Source organism: Oncorhynchus gorbuscha, linkage group LG11 (genome assembly GCF_021184085.1).
Source record: "Oncorhynchus gorbuscha isolate QuinsamMale2020 ecotype Even-year linkage group LG11, OgorEven_v1.0, whole genome shotgun sequence".
NCBI lineage: Eukaryota > Metazoa > Chordata > Actinopteri > Salmoniformes > Salmonidae > Oncorhynchus > Oncorhynchus gorbuscha.
This window is the reverse complement of record NC_060183.1, coordinates 41,873,567-41,891,789: the sequence shown is the minus strand read 5'-3', so window position 1 is coordinate 41,891,789 and position 18,223 is coordinate 41,873,567. Positions and strand designations below refer to the sequence as shown.

General features: G+C 44.7%; 1 protein-coding gene across 1 annotated transcript in view; it reads right to left on the bottom strand.

Annotated features, from left to right (window-relative positions):
• The window catches only part of LOC124048663 (lysosome membrane protein 2-like), a 65,623-nt gene that overhangs the window by 37,984 nt on the left and 9,416 nt on the right, over positions 1 to 18,223 (bottom strand). The window contains exons 2-5 of the mRNA XM_046369669.1: positions 12,801 to 12,958; positions 4,271 to 4,418; positions 3,720 to 3,911; positions 3,430 to 3,521 (exon numbers count right to left, since the gene is read on the bottom strand). Coding sequence (XP_046225625.1) covers positions 3,430 to 3,521; positions 3,720 to 3,911; positions 4,271 to 4,418; positions 12,801 to 12,958 — 590 coding nt within the window. The remainder of the gene's footprint in view (positions 1 to 3,429; positions 3,522 to 3,719; positions 3,912 to 4,270; positions 4,419 to 12,800; positions 12,959 to 18,223) is intronic.

Below are 18,223 nucleotides of genomic sequence, written 5' to 3'. Positions count from 1 at the left end.
CATGTGAGGTTATGACAGAGCCAAGTGACTTGGTGTATAGCGAGAATAGGAGAGGGCCTAGAACAGAGCCCTGGGGGACACCAGTGGTGAGAGCGCGTGGTGAGGAGACAGATTCTCGCCACGCCACCTGGTAGGAGCGACCTGTCAGGTAGGACGCAATCCAAGCGTGGGCCGTGCCGGAGATGCCCAACTCGGAGAGGGTGGAGAGGAGGATCTGATGGTTCACAGTATCGAAGGCAGCCGATAGATCTAGAAGGATTAGAGCAGAGGTGAGAGAGTTAGCTTTAGCAGTGCGGAGCGCCTCCGTGATACAGAGGAGAGCAGTCTCAGTTGAATGGCTAGTCTTGAAACCTGACTGATTTGGATCAAGAAGGTCATTCAGAGAGAGATAGCGGGAGAGCTGGCCAAGGACGGCACGTTCAAGAGTTTTGGAGAGAAAAGAAAGAAGGGATACTGGTCTGTAATTGTAGACATCGGAGGGATCGAGTGTAGGTTTTTTCAGAAGGGGTGCAACTCTCGCTCTCTTGAAGACGGAAGGGACGTAGCCAGCGGTCAGGGATGAGTTGATGAGCGAGGTGAGGTAAGGGAGAAGGTCTCCGGAAATGGTCTGGAGAAGAGAGGAGGGGATAGGGTCAAGCGGGCAGGTTGTTGGGCGGCCGGCCGTCACAAGATGCGAGATTTCATCTGGAGAGAGAGGGGAGAAAGAGGTCAGAGCACAGGGTAGGGCAGTGTGAGCAGAACCAGTGGTGTCGTTTGACTTAGCAAACGAGGATCGGATGTCGTCGACCTTCTTTTCAAAATGGTTGACGAAGTCATCTGCAGAGAGGGAGGATGGGGGGAAGGGGGAGGAGGATTCAGGAGGGAGGAGGATTCAGGAGGGAGGAGAAGGTGGCAAAGAGCTTCCTAGGGTTAGAGGCAGATGCTTGGAATTTAGAGTGGTAGAAAGTGGCTTTAGCAGCAGAGACAGAGGAGGAAAATGTAGAGAGGAGGGAGTGAAAGGATGCCAGGTCCGCAGGGAGGCGAGTTTTCCTCCATTTCCGCTCGGCTGCCCGGAGCCCTGTTCTGTGAGCTCGCAATGAGTCATCGAGCCACGGAGCGGGAGGGGAGGACCGAGCCGGCCTGGAGGATAGGGGAAATAGAGAGTCAAAGGATGCAGAGAGGGAGGAGAGGAGGGTTGAGGAGGCAGGTTGGAGAAGGTTTGAGCAGAGGGAAGAGATGATAGGATGGAAGAGGAGAGAGTAGCGGGGGAGAGAGAGCGAAGGTTGGGACGGCGCGATACCATCCGAGTAGGGGCAGTGTGGGAGGTGTTGGATGAGAGCGAGAGGGAAAAGGATACAAGGTAGTGGTCGGAGACTTGGAGGGGAGTTGCAATGAGGTTAGTGGAAGAACAGCATCTAGTAAAGATGAGGTCGAGCGTATTGCCTGCCTTGTGAGTAAGGGGGAAGGTGAGAGGGTGAGGTCAAAAGAGGAGAGGAGTGGAAAGAAGGAGGCAGAGAGGAATGAGTCAAAGGTAGACGTGGGGAGGTTAAAGTCGCCCAGAACTGTGAGAGGTGAGCCGTCCTCAGGAAAGGAGCTTATCAAGGCATCAAGCTCATTGATGAACTCTCCGAGGGAACCTGGAGGGCGATAAATGATAAGGATGTTAAGCTTGAAAGGGCTGGTAACTGTGACAGCATGGAATTCAAAGGAGGCGATAGACAGATGGGTAAGGGGAGAAAGAGAGAATGACCACTTGGGAGAGATGATGATCCCGGTGCCACCACCCCGCTGACCAGAAGCTCTCGGGGTGTGCGAGAATACGTGGGCGGACGAAGAGAGAGCAGTAGGAGTAGCAGTGTTGTCTGTGGTGATCCATGTTTCCGTCAGTGCCAAGAAGTCGAGGGACTGGAGGGAGGCATAGGCTGAGATGAACTCTGCCTTGTTGGCCGCAGATCGGCAGTTCCAGAGGCTACCGGAGACCTGGAACTCCACGTGGGTCGTGCGCGCTGGGACCACCAGATTAGGGTGGCCGCGGCCACGCGGTGTGGAGCGTTTGTATGGTCTGTGCAGAGAGGAGAGAACAGGGATAGACAGACACATAGTTGACAGGCTACAGAAGAGGCTGAAACAGATGGACTGTTCTGTTCCAGTCCTTTACACTTACTCAATGATGGGTTTCATATCATTAGAATAAAGATATACATCTTGGACAGAATGTCCAGTGTGTGTTCAGGGAAGATGATGTGCAGTATGTATTGTAGGAGGCAGTTACAACACAGCATCTTTTGGAGTGCTGTACATTTACTTCTCTAAAGAATTGACAAATGAGGAACCAGCAGTCAACTTTTGAGAATGATTTTTGAAGGATGGTCTGTTGATTTACAAATTGCTTTATTGATTTTTAATGCACTGTTCGGCATGGCACCCAAAAACACGTCATGATCTTCTGTCACTGGTCGTTTAGTCGTTCCAAAGATCAGAACCAAAACATTTGCCTTAATTTTAAGTCACTATGGTCCTGGCCTTTGGAACAGTCTTACAGAGGATCTGAGAGCTTCAGAAACTGATGACACTTTAAAGAAATATCTTAAGACAGTGCATTCAGAAAGTATTCAAATTGTTTGACTTTTTCCACATTTTGTTACGTTACAGCCTTATTCTAAAATGTATAAAATAAAATAAAATCCTCATTAATCTACACAAAATACCCCATAATGTATTAAAATAGAAATACCTTATTTACATAAGTATTCAGACCCTTTGCTATGAGATTCGAAATTGAGTTCAGGTGCATCCGGTTTCTGTTGATCATCCTTGAGATGTTTCTACAACTTGATTGGAGTCCACCTGAGGTAAATTAAATTGATTGAACATGATTTGGAACAGCACACACCTGTCTATATAGGTTCCCACAGTTGACAGTGCATGTCAGAGCAAAAACCAAGCCCTGAGGTTGAAGCAACTGTTGGGTAGAGCTCAGAGACAGGATTGTGTCGAGGCACAGATCTGGGGAAGTGTACCACAAAATGTTTGCATCATTGAAGGTGTACAAGAACACAGTGTCCTCCATCATTCTTAAAGGGAAGAAGTTTGGAACCAGCAAGACTCTTCCTAGAGCTGGCTACACAGCCAAACTGAGCCATCGGGGGAGAACGGCCTTGGTCAGGGAGGTGACCAAGAACCCGATGGTCACTCTGACAGAGCTCCAAAGTTTCTCTGTGGAGATGGGAGAACCTTCCAGAAGGACAACCATCTCTGCAGCACTCCACCAATCAGGCCTTTATAGTAGAGTGGCCAGACAGAGCCTGGACTTGAACCCGATCGAACAAATTTGGAAAGACCTGAAAATAGCTGTGCAACAATACTCTCCATCCAACCTGACAGAGCTTGAGAGGATCTGCAGAGAAGAATGGGATAAACTCCCCAAATATGGCCACTATGTTTCAGTACCTTTCTCCTTTAAATCTGGCTATCCTGCCATAGTCCATGAAGTCTGCCTCCCCGGTATGGTAAACAACTTCACCATCATTGCTTCCATTTTTCTACAGAGTGGAAAAGAGAAAGAAAATCATTCTAAAAGGCCATTAATATTATTTTATTATACTAATATTTTATATTCAGGTGAAAGTGGTAACCACAAAAGGTATCAAGGACCGTAGACAGTTTAAATTGTTCTTTACAGAACTTAAAAAGGGTTGAGTGTGTCAGATGTTGTATTTTGTATTCACTCCCTGACCTACCTTATACATGAGGCCAAAGTACTCGTCGATCTCAGGGTTCATGGGGTGTATGCGGGACAGCAGAGGGTCCTTGAAGCCCCACAAAAGCTCATTGACGGTGTGCGTCATGAACATGCCCACATGCAGGGAGTTCATCCAGATAGACACCAAAGAACTCTTCCAGAAGCTATTCTTTACTTTGTTCATCACAGCCTGAGCAGAGGAGGGAGGGGGAGGGAGTGTAGGATAGATAGAGGGAGAGAGATAGAGAAGGGAGATAGAAAGAGATAAGAGGGGGAGACAGAGAGAGAGCGAGAGAGAGAGAGAGAGGGGGGGGGGGGGTTAATGGAAAGGGTGGGAGAGATTACTTATTGTCAAACACAATGACCAAAAGACAACTACTTAAAATAACAACAAGAAAAAAAGAGAAAACAGCGAAAAATTAAGAAATTAATGGTATGCTTCAACTTAGGAGCTGTTAAACCATTACATAAACAACACTAAACATGATAGTTGGCTTTAGAAGAGAGAAATAAGAGCTCATAACAGTGTAAACACACACTTTTACTCACCACAGCTGGGATGTTGATGGTTGTGATCATGTCTATGTCAGGATCACCCACTGACCTCTCTGGCAGAAACACAAAGGTCTTGCATTGGTAGGCAGCGACCCTTGTCCCATTCTCTAAAAAGGTCACGTTCTCCTTGGGCCTGTACTCCCTGGGACAGAGGAGACATGGGGAAAGTCAATATCTCCCTCCTCTCCTGGAGGATCTGAGCCCTAGGACCATGCCTCAGGACTACCTGTCCTGATGACTCCTGGCAATCCCCCGTCCACCTTGTCGTGCTTCTACTCCAGTTTCAACTGTTCTGCCTGCCGCTATGGAACACTCGACCTCTGAATGACCCTGCTGTTTATTTGAACATCTTGAAGAAAAATCTGGCCTTTATGACCATGTACTATCTCCACAGCCAGAAGAGGACTGGCCACCCCTCAAAGCCTAGTACCTCTCTAGATTTCTTCCTAGGTTCCTGCCTTTCTAGGGAGTTTTTCCCAGCCACTGTGCTTCTACATCTACATTACTTGCTGATTGGGTTTTTTGTAAACAGGGCTTAATAAAGACATTTGATTGATTTAAATCTCATTGAATATCAGAGATTCAGATAAAGAAACTGTAGGCTTATATAAAACCATTTCTGTATGGACCTTGCTTAGTACACAGGGGCATTGTTACTGCTGAAACATGAAAGGGTCTTCCCCAAACTGTTGCCACAAAGTTAGATGCACAGAATCATCTACAATGTTATTATACGCTGCATCGTTAAGATTTCCCTTCACTGGAACTAATGGGCCTGAATCATAAAAAACAGCCTAGACCATTATTCCTCCTCCACCAAACTTTACAGTTGGCAGTTTCTCCTAGTATGGGTCTCTCTCTTTCTTTTACAAAAACTGATGGACCTTACTTTTTTCAATCTTTACTAACGACATGCCACTGGCATGTAAAGCTGGCATGTCTATGTATGCGTATGACTCAACACTTTGCACGTCAGCTATTACAGAAACGGAATTGGATCAAATCATTCACTAAACCCTAAACCCTAAACTAAATATTGTAATGAATAATGTGGAAATTGAGCAAGTTGAGGTGACTAAGCTGCTTGGAGTAACCCTGGTTTGTAAACTGGCATGGTCAAAACATATTGATATAACAGTAGCTAAGATGGGGAGAAGTCTGTCCATAATAAAGTGCTGCTCTGCCTTCTTACTATCAACAAGGCAGGTCCTACAGGCCCTAGTTATGTGACACCTGGACTACTGTTCAGTGGTGTGGTCAGGTGCCACAAAGAGGGACAATTGCAATTTGCTCAGAACAGGGCAGCACGGCTAACCCTTGGATGTACACAGAGAGCTAACATGACTATTATGCATGTCAATCTCTCCTGGCTCAAAGTGGAGGAGAGATTGACTTCATCACTACTTGTCTTTTTATGACAGGTATTGACATGTTAAATGCACCGAGCTGTCTGTTTGAACTACTGCCACACAGCTCGGACACCCATGCATACCCCACAAGACATGCCACCAGAAGACATGGCAGCAGATCAGACTATGGGAGGAGCACAATATATACAATACATGGAACTCTATTCCACATCAAGTAACTCATGCAAGCAGTAAAATGTTATTTAAAAAACAGATCAAAATAAACCTTATGGAACAGCGGGGACTGTGAAGAGACACAAACACATGCACAGACACACCCGATAACATATACACTATACACACACGTACACATGCATTTTGTGTTGTAGATATGTGGTAGTAGAGTGGTGGTCTGAGGACACACACATAATGTGTTGTGAAATCTGTTGTGAATGTATTGTAATGTTTTTAAAATTGTATTACTGCCTTAATTTTGCTGGACCCTAATATTAAATTATTAACCTATCATCATTAATATAATATTTTATTTACAATGTACTAATAATATTAACGGTTTATTCACATGAAATGGTTCAGTCCTGCCTCCAAACCATGCGCAAACTATACTTGCTAGCCGTGAATTGTGAGTGAGAAGTGCCGGTAAAGCATCATGTCTCGGCTTCCTCAAGAAAAATCTGGCTTCCAAAGATGAGAAGAAAGAAAAGAAAGACATGAGAGATACAGAAAGGGCTACAGTGTGCCAATATTTCTCAAAGAAAGGTGGGTGTAGTCAGTGAGTGGTGGAAATAACCTGTTAGCTTAGTCCATAGTGAAATAGGCTACTTTTTCTCCCCTAACATTAGTTACTTAATTCCTTCACAGAAAATTCTGGATGTTTACATTTCGCTCCTCTTTTTTCCAACATTTAATCAATGCAGGCAAACTTTTAGCAAGCTATTCATACTAAATCATTTGTTCCTGCCCCTGCATGGTGCCAGGCCCAACAGGTGAAGCTTCAGGCTCAGCAGCCCTGTCTCCCCATCCCCATACCCCTGAACCAGCCCTGTCTCCCCATCCCCATACCCCTGAACCAGCCCTGTCTCCCCATCCCCATACCCCTGAACCAGCCCTACTCCCAACTGAAGAAGGAGGTGAGCAGCATTGTGTTGAATGCAATGTCATTTTGCATAATTGCAGGGGGTCCGTGGGAATACATTTGTTTTTATTATTATGAAAAAAAGAAAAATGATTAAATCCTCTTCAATGATAAGAATTCAAACACTGTAATTATTTATCCACATGATGATCATTATATGAAACAAAAACAGCCAATAGTCTATTGGATGCTGGACAGTTTGAAGCATTTAGTGACAGCCAAAGTTAAAATAGTACCTTCAAGTCATATGGCCAAGATATGGCTCCATGGCTTTGATGCAGACTGAAATATGGTTGTTTACTGACATCTAGTGGTGGTGATACACAACTGCAGGGAATTTGGGTCAATATTCAGTGCTGTTTAATTTTTTTTGTGGTGCATGCAGTTAATTTAAGTCAACAAAATGGTTGCAACTGAAATTGTCGTTATGATATTATTACAAATGGTATTATAACATAGGATATATTATCATATGGGTCATCTACACTCTACAGAGCCAGGAGGACCCTCTTCAAATGATACAGTTTTGTCAGGCAGGAGTGTGGAAGTGGATGAGGAGGTGAAAGACAGTGCCGGCAGTACCAATGCAGCTGATGTGGATGGAGCAAACGAGAGACGGTGCACAGAAAGAGACAGACAAAGTGATGTTGAAAAACAAGCTGATCAGTGACTTTCCTAGCAAGAAGGCTCGGCGCTAATCTCTTGGTGAGTAAGGCTGAGCAAGGGCCAGTGATAACTGTTAAATACACGGATCAGTCGTCCTGGTCCCTTTGCAGAAAAACAGCCCCAAAGCATGATGTTTCCACCCCCATGCTTCACAGTAGGTATGGTGTTCTTTGGATGCAACTCAGCATTCTTTGTCCTCCAAACACGACGAGTTGAGTTTTTACCAAAAAGTTATATTTTGGTTTTATCTGACCATATGACATTCACCCAATCTTCTTCTGGATCATCCAAATGCTCTCTAGCAAACTTCAGACGGGCCTGTACTGGCTTAAGCAGGGGGACACGTCTGGCACTGCAGGATTTGAGTCCCTGGAGGCGTAGTGTGTTACTGATGGTAGGCTTTGTTACTTTGGTCCCAGCTCTCTGCAGGTCATTAACTAGGTCCCCCCATGTGATTCTGGGATTTTTGCTCACCGTTCTTGATATCATTTTGACCCCACGGGGTGAGATCTTGCGTGGAGCCCCAGATTGAGGGAGGTTATCAGTGGTCTTGTATGTCTTCCATTTCCTAATAATTGCTCCCACAATTGATTTCTTCAAACCAAGCTGCTTACCTATTGCAGATTCAGTCTTCCCAGCCTGGTGCAGGTCTACAGTTTTGTTTCTGGTGTCCTTTGACAGCTCTTTGGTCTTGGTCATAGTGGAGTTTGGAGTGTGACTGTTTGAGGTTGTGGACAGGTGTCTTTTATACTGATAACAAGTTCAAACAGGTGCCATTAGTACAGGTAACGAGTGGAGGACAGAGGAACCTCTTAAAGAAGAAGTCACAGGTCTGTGAGAGCCAGAAATCTTGCTTGTTTGTAGGTGACCAAATACTTATTTCCCATTATAATTTGCAAATAAATTCATTCAAAATCCTACAATGTGATTATCTTGATTTTTTCCCTTATTTTGTCTGTCATAGTTGAAGTGTACCGATGATGAAAATGACAGGCCTCTCTCATATTTTTAAGTGGGAGAACTTGCACAATTGGTGGCTGACTAAATTATTTTTTGCCCCACTGTATTTCAAAATCGTTTTTATTTTTTTATTTTAGTTTGTTATATCATTCTATTGATGATAATGATCATGTATTTGAATTGAAGAGGTTAATGTATATTTAAGTTATATTTATTTTAGTTATTCATTACTGTTAAGAGAACTTTACCATTACAATTACATTTAGACTGTAAAAAATGTCATTTAGCACATTTCTAATAGAGGGTATCAGTCTTGCATCAAATAGTGAATTCCACTGTATGCAGAATGTTGCATGGATGTCTGCACAATGCTATATTTTCCCAGCTCACTGTCAGTAAATATCTTACAGTAAATATTGGACAACTAGAGAGTTGCAAGCCTGTGAAGGTAGAGTCATTTAAAGCTTTGAATGGGTCGATTGGGTTTTGGAGGTGTGTGGTTACAGCAATTGCGCAGGGTTGGTGTGGCCTGTGGTGGTGGGGCCCAATGTGATATCTTTGGGCCCAAAATCCCTGGCAGGGCCCCTGCTCACACACATGGTTATGGGCTTAAAAAATGTACTACCTGTACCATGTCAGATATAGTGTTGACATTTATTTAATTTTCATCCAAATATTACACTTTACATACATCACAAAATACAAAAAATAACTACACTTTTAGATATAGAAAAACACCAGATTTTTTGCCAGTATTTTTAAATAATCTTTATTAATTATGAAATTGTGAAAAATATGAATAACATTCCCCCCATGAGGCCAAAGAGGGTGTTTTTGGTCATTGACTGCGGGAAAGGGCTACAGACCCTGAAAAATATTATTTTGACAAATGCCCCTCATAAGTATACAGCCAAGGGAATTTTTGCTAATGTGTTCAGTGACCATTGTCCCGTTGCCTGCATGAGAGATGAAAAGCTCCCTAAATCTCAGCCTCGCATTATGTAATGGGTGCGTGTTGGTGGAAGGGAAGTCAGGCGAAGGAGAATCGAACTTGGTATAAACGGAGTCGTTTAATCAGTGCTTCACAAAACTCCAAAACCAAACTACAAAATAATAAAAAGTGGGTACAAAACCTGTCACGCACCAACACATAATCCACAAACACACAATCAAACAATCTCCGACAAGGACATGAGGGGAAACAGAGGGGAAAATAAACAACATGTAATTGATGGGATTGGAACCAAGTGTGAAGGAAGACAAGACCAAACCAATGGAAAATAAAAAATGGATCAGTGATGGCTAGAAGGTCGGTGACGTTGACCTTAGATAGAGCTAATCCTTGGTTTACCTATGAACTATCAGAGAAATGACAGGAGCTTGGACTAAGGCTGACTGATTATATGTCTGACTGGCAGTCCTTCAGACACTTGAGATATATATGTCTATCCCTGGTTAGAAAAGCAAAATCAACATACTTCTTGAACTTTGGATCTGAGAATAGTGGGAATCCAGCTGCCTTCTGGAAGATAGTCAAATCTCTGAAACAAAACTCCACCCTCTTATTACCGTAGCATTTTATGACAGCCTCTGGTTCCATATCAGATAAGATGGCCATTTGTGGTGCTTTTAATAACCACTTTTTCTCAGCGGGCCACCTATTTTGTGAAATAGCTTCTGAAAACTCTGATTCCAGTAGAGGGAGTCCTTTGCTCACATCGAGCCAGTTTGCAAAGAACGATACATTCCCAGATCCACATTCCTCATTGTCTTTTCAACCATTTGATGTCTATGATGTACTAAGTGCCTTATTGAAGATCAATGTAATAAAAATTCACTAGGGCTGACTCACTTAATCCCTTTTTGCTGCTGTGGTTTGACCCACTTATTGCAGACTGGACAATGGCACAAGTCCTCCCCCTACATAAAGGCGAAGAGCCTTCTGACTTGAACAACTAACGTCCAATTTTCAAGCTATCTTGCCTTGCCAAACGTTTAGAGACCCTGGCCAACTCTCTGCTAAGAATTTTTTTAAACTTCTCGTTCTGGTTTGAGACATGAACACAACACTGTGGCTATACTTGTCTTAGATGATGTGCAACTGTTGAAGTCAGAAGTTCACATACACTTATGTCTGAGACATTAAAACTCATTTTTTAACCACTCCCCAAATGTCTTGTTAACAAACTATAGTTTTGGCAAGTTGGTTAGGACATCTACTTTGAAGCAACATCTATATTGAAGCAACATCTCAAGACATGAGTCAGGGAGTTAAAGCTTGGTCACACACCTTTCGTAAGGTGAACTAGATTTGATACCGTCAGTAAGCTAGATACTGTAGTTTTTAAACCAATATATACATTTCACATTCTTAAAATATAGTGGTTAAAATATAATATAACCACTTTATTTTAAGAATGTGAAATGTCAGAATAATAGTAGAGATAATTATTTATTTCAGCTTTTATTTCTTTAATCACATTCCCTGTTCAAAGGTTGTCTGAAATAGGCCTATATTGGTTCAAAAACTACAGTATCTAGCTTACTGACGGTATCAAATCTAGTTCTTCAATATTCCGAAAGGTGTGCTGCATGGGTCGATTTTGGGCCCTGTTCTCTTCAGTATTTATATAAATAATATTGGTCTATCTGTTAAAACCTCTAACATTCATCTCCACACGGATGATTCAGTTATTTACTCCTGTGCCCCCTCAGTACAGCAGGCCATTTATAACCTTCAGCATGTTTTTGACTCAATTCAAAAATTGCTTACTGATCTTAAACTAGTGCTAAATGCTTATAAAAGCATGTTTATGTTGTTCTCTTGATCTTGTAATATTGACCCTGAGAACCTGCATATTTGAACACACATCTCTTTTAAAACACACATTGAAAAATAAAAAAAGCTGAGAATTAAGATTGCTTAGATAGAGTCAAGGATATGTTTTGTATAATTCTACAAAGTCCTAGTAAAAACATAGGCCTATAGCCTATTTTCGTTTCCCTTACAATAAAAACATTACAGTGTAATTAATTTGATCAACTTTATTTGTAGATTCGATTCGTTTTAGACTTATAGGAATGAATAAAGTCCAGTTATAGCTTATTTTGAAAAGTAGAAATGAAAAGATGATGATAATAATAATATAATCAGCCAGGTGCAGGTGAAAATATTTGCTGTATTCCTAAACAAAAGCACCAGTGTATGAACAACTGGATTAATTGCATAAAGAAATATTAGTGGAAGTATATTCATGACAAGATATAAAAACACTCATATGGTAATTGTATCAGACACTGTATTGTGCCCTTATACCCATACCTTTACTCATGAATCAATCGCACCTGTTGACTTGACATTGTGTCTTATTTTTCCCGAGTGGGAGCTGTGGTGCTTGGGGAAGAGGGAGAAGAGGGAGAGCAGGACCTGTGGCCTGCTTGGCAGCTGTAGCTTCTTTCTCGGCTGTCATGTGGTTCTCACAAAGCTCACATGCCAGATCCAGTGGGATGCATGGTGCTGAGGATGCAAACTATCATGTTTATTTTACATCTGTACACCGTGAGTGTTGCTTTGCCACTCTCCATCACTGATGTGGAGTACAGCTCCACTGCTCAGTTGTTTTGCGCAGAGGGGGGTAGCTCACACCTTTGTTTGTTCACTGTTCCGAGCAGGCTAGTCTTATTTGCAATCAACTTGTCTGCCAGGCAAATAAAAGTAAAAAGTAGCCAATGGTCACATTTCTGCTTCCACGGGTCTCAAAACTACAGTCTCAGACAGTCACTCACCGCTGGCCTGGTTGAGTGTTCACCCAGATATGCAAAGCAATTGAGCAAGTAGTTGGTTTCAACATCGGCTGACCAAAAATTAACTGAAGTTACGTGCGCCACTTTCAGTTTCCATCTGGTTCCTGGCGCCCTATCATCCATTGACTACAGAAGAGCATATTTCAGTTTTTTGTTAATTATGTTAGTTTTTAGTTTTAGTTTTTGCTTATAGCAGCCAAGTAACTGTAAATGTTACCACGCGAGTGGTCATGTGCTGAATGCATGGACAGCACGGATATGAGCAGTGTAAGGAAAAGTCAGGGAAGGAGCAGGACATAGATTTATTGGTGTGCAGATCCTTAAAAAAACGTCTCTAGTTTGGTCAAACTTTAAACTTATAAAGGCTTCATAATGGCTTCATAAAGGCTTTATAAGCACTACATAAATACTTCACGTATCATTTATAAGCAATGTCATACCACATAAAGGGTGATTTAAAATATCAATATAGCTGGTGCTTTGCCTACATATAGCTGTAGGTGTATGAGCCAACCTGAGTGATAAACTAGCTTCATACATCATTCAAAATGTATTTATAAACCCTACATCAATTCATCACAAATCCTACCTGTATGTGTAAGGGCCAACCTGAGAGACGAAAGGCTTGGCTCCAGCCAGGAACTCGTCTGGGTTGGTGACGTTAAAAAAGAAGTACTGCATGAAGATGGGAGGAGGAGGGTTCTTCCATGTTTCAAACACACGGCTGCCCTCTGTCAGAGTTAACTCCTGAAAGACACAAACATAGAACCAATCAATCAAATGTATTTTATAAAGCCCATTTTACATCAGTTGTCAATTTGAATATGAAGAATGCTGAATAATGTGGTCTGTTTTGTGCACTTCAACTTCTGTATTGGCTGCTCTTTGGTGTTTAGGCCGGTGAGAACATGGTGCAGTTGAAGTCGAAAGTTTACATACACTTAGGTTGGAGTCATTAAAACTCGTTTTTCAACCACTCCACAAATTTCTTATTAACAAACTATAGTTTTGACAAGTCGGTTAGGACATCTACTTTGTGCATGACACAAGGAATTTTTCCAACAAATTGTTTACAGACAGATTATTTCATTTATAATTCACTGTATCACAATTCCAGTGGGTCAGAAGTTTACATACACTAAGTTGACTGTGCCTTTAAACAGCTTGGAAAATTCCCGAAATTTATGATGTCATGGCTTTAGAAGCTTCTGATAGGCTAATTGACATAATTTAAGTCAATTGGAGGTGTACCTGTGGATGTTTTTCAAAGCCTACTTTCAAACTCAGTGCATCTTTGCTTGACATCATGGGAAAATTTTTAAAAATCAGCCAAGACCTCAGAAAAAAAACTGTAGACCTCCACAAGTCGGGTTCATCCTTCGGAGCAATTTCCAAATGCCTGAAGGTACCACGTTCATCTGTACAAACAATAGTACTCAAGTATAAACACCATGGGACCACGCAGCCGTCATACCGCTCAGGAAGGAGACACTGTCATGCAGGTGAAAGAGGACCCAAAAGCGACTTAACAGAAACAGAGTTTATTTAAGTCCAAAACGGAATAACAGAAATCCTCTAGACTTGTAGAGGGGAAACAACTGGAGAAGCGGCCACAGACTGCAGGTCGCTTCGGGTAGGCGCAGGCCGTAGTCGACAGAGACACCTGCTCACACGCAGCATCTGATGAAGGCAAAAAAACACGACAGGACAGGGCGATACACAATCACAGCAAAAACACGACAGGACAGGGCGAAACGCAATCACAGCATGGTGAATACAATACAAGGAACCGACGGGACAGGAACGGATCACAAAGGAATAAATAGGGACTCTAATCAGGGGAAAGGATCGGGAACAGGTGTGGGAAGACTAAATGATGATTAGGGGAATAGGAACAGCTGGGAGCAGGAACGGAACGATAGAGAGAAGAGAGAGCGAGAGAGTGAGAGAGGGAGGGGGAGAGAGAGGGATAGAAGGAGGGAAAGAACCAAATAAGACCAGCAGAGGGAAACGAATAGCATGGGGAGCACAGGGACAAGACATGATAATAAATGACAAACATGACAGTACCCCCCCACTCACCGAGCGCCTCCTGGCGCACTCGAGGAGGAATCCTGGCGGCAACGGAGGAAATCATCGATGAGTGAACGGTCCAGCACGTCCCGAGACGGGACCCAACTCCTCTCCTCAGGACCGTAACCCTCCCAATCCACTAGGTATTGGTGACCCCGTCCCCGAGAACGCATGTCCATGATCTTATGTACCTTGTAAATAGGTGCGCTCTCGACAAGGACGGGAGGGGGAGGGAAGACGAACGGGGGTGCGAAGAAAGGGCTTAACACAGGAGACATGGAAGACAGGATGGACGCGACGAAGATGTCGCGGAAGAAGCAGTCGCACAGCGACAGGATTGACGACCTGGGAGACACGGAACGGACCAATGAACCGCGGAGTCAACTTACGAGAAGCTGTCGTAAGAGGAAGGTTGCGAGTGGAAAGCCACACTCTCTGGCCGCAACAATACCTTGGACTCTTAATCCTGCGTTTATTGGCGGCTCTCACCGTCTGTGCCCTGTAACGGCAAAGTGCAGACCTCACCCTCCTCCAGGTGCGCTCACAACGTTGGACAAACGCTTGAGCGGAGGGAACGCTGGACTCGGCAAGCTGGGATGAGAACAGAGGAGGCTGGTAACCCAGACTACTCTGAAACGGAGATAACCCGGTAGCAGACGAAGGAAGCGAATTGTGAGCGTATTCTGCCCAGGGGAGCTGTTCTGCCCAAGACGCAGGGTTTCTGAAAGAAAGGCTGCGTAGTATGCGACCAATCGTCTGATTGGCCCTCTCTGCTTGACCGTTAGACTGGGGATGAAACCCGGAAGAGAGACTGACGGACGCACCAATCAAACGACAGAACTCCCTCCAAAACTGTGACGTGAATTGCGGGCCTCTGTCTGAAACGGCGTCTAACGGGAGGCCATGAATTCTGAATACATTCTCAATAATGATTTGTGCCGTCTCCTTAGCGGAAGGAAGTTTAGCGAGGGGAATGAAATGTGCCGCCTTAGAGAACCTATCGACAACCGTCAGAATCACAGTCTTCCCCGCAGACAAAGGCAGACCGGTAATGAAGTCTAAGGCAATGTGAGACCATGGTCGAGAAGGAATGGGGAGCGGTCTGAGACGACCGGCAGGAGGAGAGTTACCCGACTTAGTCTGCGCGCAGTCCGAACAAGCAGCCACGAAACGGCGCGTGTCACGCTCCTGAGTCGGCCACCAAAAGCGCTGGCGAATAGACGCAAGAGTGCCTCGAACACCGGGATGACCAGCTAACTTGGCAGAGTGAGCCCACTGAAGAACAGCCAGACGAGTGGAAACAGGAACGAAAAGGAGGTTACTAGGACAAGCGCGCGGCGACGCAGTGTGCGTGAGTGCTTGCTTAACCTGTCTTTCAATTCCCCAGACTGTTAACCCGACAACACGCCCATAAGGAAGAATCCCCTCGGGATCAGTAGAAGCCACAGAAGAACTAAACAGACGGGATAAGGCATCAGGCTTGGTGTTCTTGCTACCCGGACGGTAAGAAATCACAAACTCGAAACGAGCGAAAAACAACGCCCAACGAGCTTGACGGGCATTAAGTCGTTTGGCAGAACGGATGTACTCAAGGTTCTTATGGTCTGTCCAAACGACAAAAGGAACGGTCGCCCCCTCCAACCACTGTCGCCATTCGCCTAGGGCTAAGCGGATGGCGAGCAGTTCACGGTTACCCACATCATAGTTGCGCTCAGATGGCGACAGGCGATGAGAAAAATAAGCGCAAGGATGAACCTTATCGTCAGACTGGAAGCGCTGGGATAGAATGGCTCCCACGCCTACCTCTGAAGCGTCAACCTCGACAATGAATTGTCTAGTGACGTCAGGAGTAACGAGGATAGGAGCGGACGTAAACGTTCTTTTAGAAGATCAAAAGCTCCCTGGGCGGAACCGGACCACTTAAAACACGTCTTGACAGAAGTAAGAGCTGTGAGAGGGGCAGCAACTTGACCGAAATTACGAATGAAACGCCGATAGAAATTAGCGAAACCTAAAAAGCGCTGCAACTCGACACGTGACCTTGGAACGGGCCAATCACTGACAGCTTGGACCTTAGCGGAATCCATCTGAATGCCTTCAGCGGAAATAACGGAACCGAGAAAAGTAACGGAGGAGACATGAAAAGAGCACTTCTCAGCCTTTACGTAGAGACAATTCTCTAAAAGGCGCTGTAGAACACGTCGAACGTGCTGAACATGAATCTCGAGTGACGGAGAAAAAATCAGGATATCGTCAAGATAGACAAAAACAAAAATGTTCAGCATGTCTCTCAGAACATCATTAACTAATGCCTGAAAAACAGCTGGCGCATTGGCGAGACCGAACGGCAGAACCCGGTACTCAAAATGCCCTAACGGAGTGTTAAACGCCGTTTTCCACTCGTCCCCTCTCTGATGCGCACGAGATGGTAAGCGTTACGAAGGTCCAACTTAGTAAAGCACCTGGCTCCCTGCAGAATCTCGAAGGCTGATGACATAAGGGGAAGCGGATAACGATTCTTAACCGTTATGTCATTCAGCCCTCGATAATCCACGCAGGGGCGCAGAGTACCGTCCTTCTTCTTAACAAAAAGAACCCCGCCCCGGCCGGAGAAGAAGAAGGCACTATGGTACCGGCGTCAAGAGACACAGACAAATAATCCTCGAGAGCCTTACGTTCGGGAGCCGACAGAGAGTATAGTCTACCTCGAGGAGGAGTGGTCCCCGGAAGGAGATCAATACTACAATCATACGACCGGTGAGGAGGAAGGGAGTTGGCTCGGGACCGACTGAAGACCGTGCGCAGATCATGATATTCCTCCGGCACTCCTGTCAAATCGCCAGGTTCCTCCTGAGAAGTAGGGACAGAAGAAACGGGAGGGATGGCAGACATTAAACACTTCACATGACAAGAAACGTTCCAGGATAGGATAGAATTACTAGACCAATTAATAGAAGGATTATGACATACTAGCCAGGGATGACCCAAAACAACAGGTGTAAACGGTGAACGGAAAATCAAAAAGAAATAGTCTCACTGTGGTTACCAGATACTGTGAGGGTTAAAGGTAGTGTCTCAAATCTGATACTGGGAAGATGACTACCATCTAAGGCGAACATGGGCGTAGGCTTATCTAACTCTCTGAAAGGAATGTCATGTTTCCGAACCCATGCTTCGTCCATGAAACAACCCTCAGCCCCAGAGTCTATCAAGGCACTACATGTAGCACCCGAACCGGTCCAGCGTAGGTGGACCGACAAAGTAGTACAGGACCTTGATGGAGAGACTTGAGTAGTTGCGCTCACCTGTAGCCCTCCGCTTACAGATGAGCTCTGGCTTTTACTGGACATGAATTAACAAAATGTCCAGCAACTCCGCAATAGAGGCACAGGCGGTTGGTGATCCTCCGTTCCCTCTCCTTATTCGAGATGCGAATCCCTCCCAGCTGCATGGGCTCAGTCTCAAAGCCAGAGGAGGGAGATGGTTGCGATGCGGAGCAGGGAAACACCGTTGATGCGAGCTCTCTTCCACGAGCCCGGTGACGAAGATCTACCCGTCGTTCTATGCGGATGGCGAGAGCAATCAAAGAGTCCACATCTGAAGGAACCTCCCGGGAGAGAATCTCATCCTTAACCACTGCGTGGAGTCCCTCCAGAAAACGAGCGAGCAGCGCCGGCTCGTTCCACTCACTAGAGGCAGCAAGAGTGCGAAACTCAATGGAATAATCCGTTATGGACCGTTCACCTTGGCATAAGGAAGCCAGGGCCCTAGAAGCCTCCCCACCAAAAACTGAACGGTCAAAAACCCGAATCATCTCCTCTTTAAAGTTCTGGAATTTGTTAGAGCAATCAGCCCTTGCCTCCCAGATAGCTGTGCCCCATTCTCGAGCCCGGCCAGTAAGGAGTGAAATGACGTAAGCAACCCGAGCTCTCTCTCTAG